The sequence below is a fragment of the Oncorhynchus tshawytscha genome, linkage group LG25 (genome assembly GCF_018296145.1).
Source record: "Oncorhynchus tshawytscha isolate Ot180627B linkage group LG25, Otsh_v2.0, whole genome shotgun sequence".
NCBI classification, from domain to species: domain Eukaryota; kingdom Metazoa; phylum Chordata; class Actinopteri; order Salmoniformes; family Salmonidae; genus Oncorhynchus; species Oncorhynchus tshawytscha.
This window is the reverse complement of record NC_056453.1, coordinates 39,696,301-39,708,981: the sequence shown is the minus strand read 5'-3', so window position 1 is coordinate 39,708,981 and position 12,681 is coordinate 39,696,301. Positions and strand designations below refer to the sequence as shown.

Sequence of the window (12,681 nt, the reverse complement as noted above, 5' to 3'; positions counted from 1 at the left end):
TCTATAGTACAGGAGAACATCCTATTACCAACATCTATAGTACAGGAGAACATCCTATTACCAACATCTATATTACAGGAGAAGACCAGCCTATTATCAACATCTATAGTACAGGAGAACATCCTATTACCAACATCTATAGTACAGGAGAACATCCTATTACCAACATCTATAGTACAGGAGAACATCCTATTACCAACATCTATAGTACAGGAGAACATCCTATTATCAACATCTATAGTACAGGAGAACACCACTCAGAGCAGCTGTTTATGGTATGTTATGTCAAACTTGAAAGAACTAAATATTAAAGAAAAACATTTATTGTTAAAGTAAAACAAATACATTTTCAGAACTTACTGCACATTTTCCCCAAATGTGTAATTCCATTATATTACCATCACTCACATAGCTAGTGCATCTAATATAGTAACATTCATAGAGACACTGCAGCAGTGATCTACTACACAAAGACACACGGAACAAGACTGTCATCATCATCATCATCATCATCATCATCATCATCAACAACACAGACAGCGAGAGCTACCAGACATGCTGCTGCTGAATGCACAACCACACAACAAGGTCGATAGGGGTCGATGTGGGCTTACCTTCTACAGGGGGATGGTCAAAGAAAGGAAGAACAAAACATATAGAAATGTTTAACCAGACAAACCAACGGAAAAATAGTAAGAAGCCTAGTAAAGAAGAAGTACATCAGAGAGGAGAGTGGGGTGACAGTGGGGTGACGGGGGACAGAGGAGAGTGGGGACAGAGGAGAGTGACGGGGGACAGAGGAGAGTGGGGGGGTGACGGGGACAGGGGGACAGAGGAGAGTGGGGTGACAGTGGGGTGACGGGGGACAGAGGAGAGTGGGGTGACAGTGGGGTGACGGGGGACAGAGGAGAGTGGGGTGACGGGGGACAGAGGAGAGACAGTGGGGTGACAGAGGAGAGTGGGGTGACAGAGGGAGTGGGGTGACAGTGGGGTGACAGAGGAGAGTGGGGTGACGGGGGACAGAGGAGAGTGGGGTGGGGTGACGGGGGACAGAGGAGAGTGGGGTGACAGTGGGGTGAGAGGAGAGTGGGGTGACGGGGGACAGAGGAGAGTGGGGTGACGGGGGACAGAGGGGTGACGGGGACAGAGGAGAGTGGGGTGACAGGGGGACGGGGACAGAGGGGACAGAGGAGAGTGGGAGTGGGGGGACAGAGGAGAGTGGGGTGAGTGGGGTGACGGGGGACAGAGGAGAGTGGGGTGACGGGGGACAGACAGAGGAGAGTGGGGTGACGGGGGACAGAGGAGAGTGGGGTGACGGGGACAGAGAGGAGAGTGGGGTGACAGGGGGACACAGAGGAGAGTGACGGGGGAGGGAGGGGGACAGTGAGGGGAGAGTGGGGTGATGGGTGAGGGAGAGTGGGGGGACAGAGGAGAGTGGGGTGACAGGCTGTTGTGCGCTCTTCTCCCGCAGCATTCTGGGAGTGTTTATGTGTATGTGAGGAACGGTATACAGCGCATGTGAGCCCACGTGGTTCAGCAGACTCGCAATACAGATCCTGTAGAAGTAGAAGCTGTAGAGGTCTAATGAGCAGTGATTGGTCAAACCATTTACCCTCCTCCTTGTCTGAGACGAGCAGCTCCCGAGGGTCGAAGTGTGTGAGTGGGAGAGAGGTGCAAAGACGAGCTGCCCCGGGTACAGATCCAAGATCAGCATCTCCCCCCCCAATCCTAACATTAACCGCTAATGTTGCAAAACTGACCCAAGATCAGCATCTAGGGGAAACCTCTCCCTACATCGGCCAAAGACAACCCTGAGGGTGTGTGGTTCTAGCTAGCTCCATACCTTATTGGCCCAGGCGTCTTCATCCCAGGAAGTGAGCTGCAGCACTCTGATGATCTCGTTGATCTCAGCGCTCATCTTCTCGAAGGTGAAGTTCCTGTTCTTCAGAGACTCCTCTACTCCCTGGCTGCCGGACGTCTTGGTCGTCACAAAGATCTTGATACCTGTAGTAAGAACACAACAAAAGTGATCACCAGTTTTAAAAAAAGGGATTTTTTTTCTTACAGACTTGTTAGATGTCTAGATAACTGTGAAGATCCAGTATTATTCTGTTAGAGAAACGGTCCGTGTCAGAATCTGACTAGTGGTAACGGAGTTCTGACAACAGGGGTTCTAGCCCCATCTCAACCTTCCCGGTCCATCTACCCCTCTACAGTCATAAATAATAGAAATATGAATGATCTTTAGAGAGAAGGGAACAGAAGAGGAGAAGGAAGTCGTCACCTGAGATGAGGACAGGGAGCAACTCCTTGACAGTGTTCATAGACTTGACCAGCATCACGCGATGTTCCTGATGGGTCAGCTCCTGCTGTCTCTCGTCAATCATCTTGGCCATCTTCGTCATCCCTGGACAGGAACAACCACACGAAGGACCAGTTACACAAGATGTTTCTCACAAGTCATTTCCACTTCCTGACATCAGGCCATCCATGAAGAGAGCATTAAATATTTCATCAAATCATGACGTCAACACAGCATTTCACACTGGGGCTACCAATAGAAACATTTATGCATTCATTGTAAATCGCTTCGGATAAAGTGTCAGGTAAATGTAAAATATTATTGGTTATTTAAGCAATAAAAGGCATGAGGGGGTGTAGTATAGACCACGGCTAAGGGCTGTTCTTACGCATGACGCAACCTGGATACAGCCCTTAGCTGTGGTATATTGGCCTTACATCATAAACCCCATAGGTGCCTTATTATAATCTGGTTACCAACGTAATTAGTTAATTAATACAAAATGTTTTGTCATACCCGCGGTATACGGTCTGATATACCACAGCTGTCAGCCAATCAGCATTCAGGGCTGGAACTACACAGTTTATATGCATTGCATTATTCAAGTCCTTCTCAGTAGCCAAGGTAACTACGTGGTTATGACTGATACGTGGTCGTCTCACCCGGTCTACCTTATGATGAAAGCACTAAACAAAAGTGGCTCTAGATAAGAGCGTCTGCTAAATGACTACGGTGTTAAATGAAGTTGAAAGGGTCTGACCAGGTCCCAGGTTCTTGGTGTACGTGATCAGATCCTCCATGGATTCCACCACCTCTGCCACGGTCAGGTACTCCAGGATACCTTTACACACACGGATGATTTTACGAACCTGCAATTGATTAAAAAAAAGGCAACGAAACAGGATCAATAATCTATATTGCTCTAGCTTCTTAGTGATATCTGTATGTTTTAGCGGTTTTGTGCGATACCTTTTGCCTCGATCTATACCGAACAAAAATATTAAAATGTGACACGCATTTCAATGATACAGAGTTACAGTTCATATAAAAGGAATCAGTCAGTTGAAATAAATTCATTATCCCCTGATCCATGTTACATGTGTTGTTCAGTCTAAAAACACTTTCCGTTTGCTGTCTGAATTACCGCTGAGAGGGATTATTTTGGAGTGATTATGCTAATGTATTACTACATAAACACCATAAGGAAATAACAAGTCTTCCCTTGTAAAAAGAGGTCATCGGAGGTCAACTGGAGGAGATCAATAAAAAGGTAGAATAAACCCCCGCCATTGGTACAGAATGCTAGTTAATGAGGCCTGATAATAACGCTGTGCCACTGACATTCCTGCTCTGTCAGCTCCTGACCAGCTGCGTGTGTATGTGTGTGTGTGTGTGTGTGTGTGTGTGTGTGTGTGCGTGTGTGTGTTGTTACTGTGCTCCTCTCCCAATCCCAGTGCTGCCGCATAAACAATTTCCCTGGTTGTATCCCGATTGACACCCTATTCCCTATACAGTGCACTCAGAGAAAAAGTCCCCATTTGGGACGAAGTCCCTGGCCGTGCACTGTGTACTGTTTTACTGTCCCTGAGCCCGGCCGCCTGTCTCTAAACCGTGCACTGTTTTACTGTCCCCGAGCCCAGGGTGATGGTACGGCTGCCTGGTTTAAGGAACTACCTCTAGCCTGCTGAGATGTGCTGTGTTGTAACACACATTTGTTTTGAGGGAGGAGGGTTATGCCTATGTGTAATTAATGTCGTTTACAAGACGCTCAGTTGAGGGTGAGATGAAACTCCTTTCATAACCTATGGTGCTGTGCTCTACTGTACTCTCCACGCTACTGTACTCTCCACGCTACTGTACTCTCCACGCTACTGTACGGTACTCCACGCTACTGTACTCTCCACACTACTGTACGGTACTCTCCGGTACTCCACGCTACTGTACTCTCCACACTACTGTACGGTACTCTCCGGTACTCCACACTACTGTCCTCTCCACGCTACTGTACGGTACTCCACTCTACTGTCCTCTCCACGCTACTGTACAGTACTCTCCAGTACTCCACTCTACTGTACTCTCCACACTACTCTCCAGTACTCCACTCTACTCTCCACGCTACTCTCCGGTACCCCACTTTACTGCACTCTACGGTACTCTCCAGTACTCCACTCTACTGTACGGTACTCTCCAGTACTCCACTCTACCACTCCACGGTACCTCAGCCTCGTCGAAGGTGAGCAGCAGGTCAGAGGTGCCAGAGAGTATTCCACGGGAGCCGTCGATGAGGTAATCTCGAGCAGGGACGGAGTAAGGGTCTGCTTTCAACATGGACGCCGCCTGCACCAGCTTGGTGCACGCGGTCTCCACCCTGAGAGGGGGAAAGAGGAACAATGGAAAACAATACCGTTACATAGCTCATTAAGTCTGTATTACAACCGGCAGTGATTGGGAGTTCCCATAGGGCAGCGCACAATTGGCCCAGTGTCCGGAGTTAACCCACTGTTCCTAGGCCATCATTGTAAATAACAATTTGTTCTTAACTGACTTGCCTCGTTAAATAAAATCATGCCTGGTTTCAGCCCATTTGCAGTTGTTGAACGTGATCATGGATATAAGTGTCTGATCATCTCTCACTATATCTACAATACAACATCCCTGATCATCTCTCACTACATCTATAATATAACAACATCCCTGATCATCTCTCACTACATCTATAATATAACAACATCCCTGATCATCTCTCACTATATCTATAATATAACAACATCCCTGATCATCTCTCACTATATCTATAATATAAATATCCCTGATCATCTCTCACTATATCAATAATATAACATCACTGATCATTTCTCACTATATCTACAAGATTTCTGATCATTTCTCACTATATCTACAAGATATCTGATCATCTCTCACTATATCTACAAGATATCTGATCATCTCTCACTATATCTACAAGATATCTGATCATCTCTCACTATATCTACAAGATATCTGATCATCTCTCACTATATCTACAAGATATCTGATCATCTCTCACTATATCTACAAGATATCTGATCATCTCTCACTATAACTATAATATAACATCTCTGAGCAGGTTTGATGAACATGGCCTCAGTGGTGTACTTCTACTGAAGAGAAGATAAGAAACCTGAAGATAGTGAATTTAAGAAACCTACTAGTCAGCGAAAGACAGGCCAAGCTCGATATCATAGTTCAATCTCATACGTGCTGTGTGCGCATGTGTGCTGTGCATGTGCGCATGTGTGCTGTGCATGTGCGCATGTGTGCTGTGCGCGCATGGTGCTGTGTGCGCATGTAGGGCGTGCGCGCATGTAGGGCGTGTGCGCATGTAGGGCGTGCGCGCATGTAGGGCGTGTGCGCATGTAGGGCGTGTGTGGGCTGTGCGCATGTAGGGCGTGTGCGCATGTAGGGCGTGTGCGCATGTAGGGTTGTGCGCATGTAGGGCGCATGTAGGGTTGTGCGCATGTAGGGTTGTGCGCATGTAGGGCGTGTGCGCATGTAGGGTTGTGCGCATGTAGGGCGTGTGCGCATGTAGGGTTGTGCGCATGTAGGGCGTGTGCGCATGTAGGGCGTGTGCGCATGTAGGGTTGTGCGTGTGGGTTGCGCATGTAGGGTTGTGCGCATGTAGGGTGTGCGCATGTAGGGCGTGCGCATGTAGGGTTGTGCGTGTGGGTTGTGCGCATGTAGGGTGTGCGCATGTAGGGCGTGTGTGCATGTAGGGTTGTGTGCATGTAGGGTTGTGTGCATGTAGGGCGTGTGCATGTAGGGTTGTGTGCATGTAGGGTTGTGTGCATGTAGGGTTGTGTGCATGTAGGGTTGTGTGCATGTAGGGCGTGTGCGCATGTAGGGCGTGTGCGCATGTAGGGCTGTGCGCATGTAGGGTTGTGTGCATGTAGGGCGTGTAAGGCATGTGTGCATGTGTGCAGTACATGTGTATTAGAGGTCGACCGATGATGATTTTTCAACGCCGATACAGATTGGAGGACCAAAAAAATGCCGATATCGATTAAATCAGCCATTTTTTTTGTTATTTATAATAATGACAATTACAACAATACTGAATGAACAGTTATTTTAACTTAATATAATACATCAAAATCAATTTAGCCTAAAAAAAAATGAAACATCTTCAATTTGGTTTAAATAATGCAAAAAAAAAAAAAGAGTTGGAGAAGAAAGTAAAAGTGCAATATGTGCCATGTAAAATAGCTAACGTTTAAGTTCCTTGCTCAGAACATAAGAACATATGAAAGCTGGTGGTTCCTTTTAACATGAGTCTTCAATATTCCCAGGTAAGAAGTTAAGTTGTAGTTATTTTAGGACTATTTCTCTCTATACCATTTGTATTTCATATACTTTTGACTATTGGATGTTCTTATAGGCACTTTAGTATTGCCAGTGTAACAGTATAGCTTCCGTCCCTCTCCTCGCCCCTACCTTGGCACGAACCAGGAACACATCGACAACAGCCACCCTCGAAGCATCGTTACCCATCGCTCCACAAAAGCTGCGGCCCTTGCAGAGCAAGGGGAACAACTACTCCAAGTCTCAGAGCGAGTGACATTTGAAATGCTGTTAGCGCGCACCCCTAACTAACTATATCGGGAGTTGATAGGCTTGAAGTCATAAACAGCTCAATGCTTGAAGCACAGCGAAGAGCTGCTGACAAACGCATGAAAGTGCTGTTTGAATGAACACTTACGAGCCTGCTGGTGCCTACCATCGCTCAGTCAGACTGCTCTATCAAATATACCTGTGTATTGATTTTAAAGAAAGGCATTGATGTTTATGGTTAGGTTAAGTGCAACGACAGTGCTAAATCATCACCCGTTTGGCGAAGTAGGCCTGTGATTCGATGAGAAATTAACAGGCAGGACACGCTAGATATACTAGTAATATCAACCATGTGTAGTTAACTAGTGATTGTGAAGATTGATTGTTTTTTATAAGTTTAATGCTAGCTAGCAACTTTCCTTGGCTTCTTGCTGCCCTTGTGTAACAGGTAGCCAGCCTGCCACGCAGGCTCCTCGTGGAGCGCAATGTAAGGCAGGTGGTTAAAGCGATGAACTAGTAACCGGAAGGTTGCAAAAACGAATCCCTGAGCTGACAAGGTAAAAATCTGTCATTCTGCCCCTGAACAAGGCAGTTAACCCACTGTTCCTATGCAGTCATTGAAAATAAGAATGTGTTGTGGGGCCTCCCGGGGGCGCAGTAGTCTAGGGCACTGCACTGCAGCGCTAGCTGTGCCACCAGAGACTCTGGGTTCGTGCCCAGGCTCGGGCGTGACCGGGAGGTCCGTGGGACGACGCACAATCGGCATAGCGTCGTCCGGGTTAGGTAGGGTTTGGCCGGTAGGGATATCCTTGACTAATCGCGCACCAGTAACTCCTGTGGCGGGCCGGGCGCAGTGAACACTAACTAAGGTCGCCAGGTGCACGGTGCTTCCTCCGACACATTGGTGCGGCTGGCTTCCGGGTTAGATGCGCGCTGTGCTAAGAAGCAGTGTGGCTTGGCTTGGTTGGGTTGTGTTTCGGAGGACGCATGACTTTCGACCTTAGTCTCTCCCGAGCCCGTACGGGAGTTGTGGCGATGAGACAAGATAGTAAAATTCAACAAACAAATAAATAAATAAAATAAAATAGGTATTTTTTTTAAAATTATTATTTATTTTTGAAAATCGTCAAAAAAAAAAATCAGATTTATGATCGTTATGAAAACTTCAAAACGGCCCTAATTAATCAGCCATTCCGATCAATCGGTCAACCTCTAATGTGTATGTATGTATCAAACCTCACAGAAACAGGCAACAAGCCAAAGATAAGACACACGTTCCCACAGAATCCTGACTTCCTGCTAAAGCCTGCGGGACAAACACTCTTCTTCTCTGTTTAAGAGGGAACTGGTAGTATCAGTGTTTGTCCACGGTGCTGGAAGACAAGGCACTGGGTGTTTCAGGCAGGGCCAGACAAGCTCAGTTTGACTTTCCACCACGGCGAAGGCAGAACGGTCGCTGGTCTCTTCAAGCCTCTGGTAATGTATGTGCATATTAAAACAGGTTTGTAGTGCTGTTAGCAACGTCAGGGTCGTGTGTTACATTCCCACCGGGGTCACATATTAATATATGTATTCAACTGTAAGTCACTTTGGATAAAAGGATCTGCTGAATGTCGTGTACAATGTCGTGTATAATGTATAATGTCGTGTATAATGTAGTGTATAATGTATAATGTCGTGTATAATGTATAATGTTGCGCATAATGTCGTGTATAATGTATAATGTCGTGTATAATGTATAAATGTATAATGTATAATGTTGTGTATAATGTATAATGTCGTGTATAATGTATAATGTATAATGTATAATGTTGTGTATAATGTATAATGTATAATGTCGTGTATAATGTATAATGTTGTGTATAATGTATAATGTTGTGTATAATGTATAATGTCGTGTATAATGTATTGTATAATGTATAATGTCGTGTATAATGTTGTGTATAATGTATAATGTTGTGTATAATGTATAATGTTTACAATGTATAATGTATAATGTTTATAATGTATAATGTATAATGTCGTGTATAATGTATAATGTCGTGTATAATGTATAATGTCGTGTATAATGTTGTGTAAAATGTATAATGTTGTGTATAATGTATAATGTTTACAATGTATAATGTATAATGTTTATAATGTATAATGTCGTGTATAATGTATAATGTCATGTATAATGTATAATGTATAATGTCGTATAATGTATAATGTATAATGTCGTGTATAATGTATAATGTCGTATATAATGTATAATGTATAATGTCGTGTATAATGTATAATGTCGTATATAATGTATAATGTATAATGTATAATGTATAATGTCGTGTATAATGTATAATGTTGTGTATAATGTATAATGTATAATGTTGTGTATAATGTATAATGTTGTGTATAATGTATAATGTCGTGTATAATGTATAATGTATAATGTTGTGTATAATGTATAATGTTGTGTATAATGTATAATGTTGTGTATAATGTATAATGTCGTGTATAATGTATAATGTCGTGTATAATGTATAATGTTGTGTATAATGTATAATGTAATGTATAATGTTGTATAATGTATAATGTATAATGTCGTGTATAATGTATAATGTCGTGTATAATGTATAATGTATAATGTATAATGTCGTGTATAATGTATAATGTTGTGTATAATGTATAATGTTGTGTATAATGTATAATGTATAATGTGTATAATGTATAATGTCATGTATAATGTATAATGTCGTATATAATGTATAATGTCGTATATAATGTATGTATAATGTATAATGTTTATAATGTATAATGTATAATGTCGTGTATAATGTATAATGTCGTGTATAATGTATAATGTATAATGTATAATGTCGTGTATAATGTATAATGTTGTGTATAATGTATAATGTATAATGTATAATGTATAATGTTTATAATGTATAATGTCGTGTATAATGTATAATGTCATGTATAATGTATAATGTCGTGTATAATGTATAATGTATAATGTCGTATATAATGTATAATGTCGTGTATAATGTATAATGTATAATGTATAATGTCGTGTATAATGTATAATGTCGTATATAATGTATAATGTCGTGTATAATGTATAATGTCGTGTATAATGTATAATGTATAATGTATAATGTCGTGTATAATGTATAATGTCGTATATAATGTATAATGTCGTGTATAATGTATAATGTATAATGTATAATGTCGTGTATAATGTATAATGTCGTGTATAATGTATAATGTCGTGTATAATGTATAATGCTGTGTATAATGTATAATGCTGTGTATAATGTATAATGTATAATGTATAATGTATAATGTCGTGTATAATGTATAATGTATAATGTCGTATAATGTATAATGTATAATGTATAATGTCGTATATAATGTATAATGTATAATGTATAATGTCGTATATAATGTATAATGTCGTGTATAATGTCGTATATAATGTATAATGTCGTGTATAATGTATAATGTCGTGTATAATGTTGTGTATAATGTATAATGCTGTGTATAATGTATAATGTCGTGTATAATGTATAATGTCGTGTATAATGTATAATGTCGTGTATAATGTATAATGTCGTGTATAATGTATAATGTATAATAATGTATAATGTATAATGTATAATGTCGTATATAATGTATAATGTCGTATATAATGTATGTATAATGTATAATGTTTATAATGTATAATGTATAATGTCGTGTATAATGTATAATGTCGTGTATAATGTATAATGTATAATGTATAATGTCGTGTATAATGTATAATGTTGTGTATAATGTATAATGTCGTGTATAATGTATAATGTATAATGTCGTGTATAATGTATAATGTATAATGTCGTATATAATGTATAATGTCGTGTATAATGTATAATGTCGTGTATAATGTATAATGTCATGTATAATGTATAATGTTGTGTATAATGTTGTGTATAATGTATAATGCTGTGTATAATGTATAATGTCGTGTATAATGTATAATGTTGTGTATAATGTATAATGTTGTGTATAATGTATAATGTATAATGTCGTGTATAATGTATAATGTCGTGTATAATGTATAATGTATAATGTCGTGTATAATGTATAATGTATAATGTCGTATATAATGTATAATGTATAATGTATAATGTCGTGTATAATGTATAATGTCGTATATAATGTATAATGTATAATGTATAATGTCGTGTATAATGTATAATGTTGTGTATAATGTATAATGTATTGTATAATGTATAATGTATAATGTGTATAATGTATAATGTAATGTATAATGTATAATGTCGTATATAATGTATAATGTCGTATATAATGTATAATGTATAATGTATAATGTCGTGTATAATGTATAATGTATAATGTTGTATATAATGTATAATGTATAATGTATAATGTATAATGTATATAATGTATAATGTATAATGTCGTATATAATAATGTATAATGTCGTGTATAATGTATAATGTATAATGTATAATGTCGTATATAATGTATAATGTATAATGTATAATGTCGTATATAATGTATAATGTATAATGTATAATGTTGTGTATAATGTCGTATATAATGTATAATGTGTATAATGTATAATGTATAATGTATGTATAATGTATATGTATATAATGTATAATGTCGTGTATAATGTATAATGTCGTATATAATGTATAATGTATAATGTATAATGTTGTGTATAATGTATAATGTATAATGTATAATGTATATAATGTATAATGTTGTGTATAATGTATAATGTGTATAATGTATAATGTATAATGTGTATAATGTATAATGTCGTGTATAATGTATAATGTCGTATAATGTATATAATGTCGTATATATATGTATAATGTCGTGTATAATGTATAATGTCGTGTATAATGTATAATGTATAATAATGTGTATAATGTATAATGTTGTGTATAATGTATAATGTCGTCGTATAATGTATAATGTATAATGTTGTATAATGTATAATGTCGTGTATAATGTATAATGTCGTGTATAATGTATAATGTATAATGTTGTGTATAATGTATAATGTATAATGTATAATGTATAAATGTATAATGTATAATGTATAATATAATGTATAATGTATAATGTATAATGTATAATGTCGTGTATAATGTATAATGTATAATGTATAATGTATAATGTATAATGTATAATGTATATAATGTATAATGTTGTATAATGTATAATGTATAATGTCGTGTATAATGTGTATAATGTATAATGTATAATGTTGTGTATAATGTATAATGTTGTGTATAATGTATAATGTTGTGTATAATGTATAATGTTGTGTATAATGTATAATGTTATGTATAATGTATAATGTTGTGTATAATGTATAATGTTGTGTATAATGTATAATGTTGTGTATAATGTATAATGTTGTGTATAATGTATAATGTTGTGTATAATGTATAATGTATAATGTCGTGTATAATGTATATTGGCGTGTATAATGTATAATGGCGTGTATAATGTTGTGTATAACATTATATACATGTTAGTGCAGCCAGCAGTGTCCTTCAGCAGCGTGGAGTCAGACTACACAGTCATGTTATATTACAGGACCAGTCCAGGACCTAAGCGCGCGCTAATTATAGTGAAGCACACACACAATTATATATAGTTAAAGACGACACATTCCAGCATGTGTATCTGATGGATGAAGACAACGTGACTTCAAGGCGCCAAATGCGTTCAGGGCGCCTCCGTGACTTCTAAGACCTACGCCTGCCAATTGCTTTACATCCATGACCTTGTTG

At 39.0% G+C, this 12,681-nt stretch overlaps 1 protein-coding gene across 1 annotated transcript in view; it reads right to left on the bottom strand.

Annotated features, from left to right (window-relative positions):
• The window catches only part of LOC112239349 (vinculin-like), a 59,987-nt gene that overhangs the window by 21,335 nt on the left and 25,971 nt on the right, over window positions 1-12,681 (bottom strand). The window contains exons 3-6 of the mRNA XM_042305748.1: window positions 4,520-4,670; window positions 3,063-3,171; window positions 2,285-2,407; window positions 1,844-2,004 (exon numbers count right to left, since the gene is read on the bottom strand). Of these exons, the coding sequence (XP_042161682.1) occupies window positions 1,844-2,004; window positions 2,285-2,407; window positions 3,063-3,171; window positions 4,520-4,670 (544 nt within the window). The remainder of the gene's footprint in view (window positions 1-1,843; window positions 2,005-2,284; window positions 2,408-3,062; window positions 3,172-4,519; window positions 4,671-12,681) is intronic.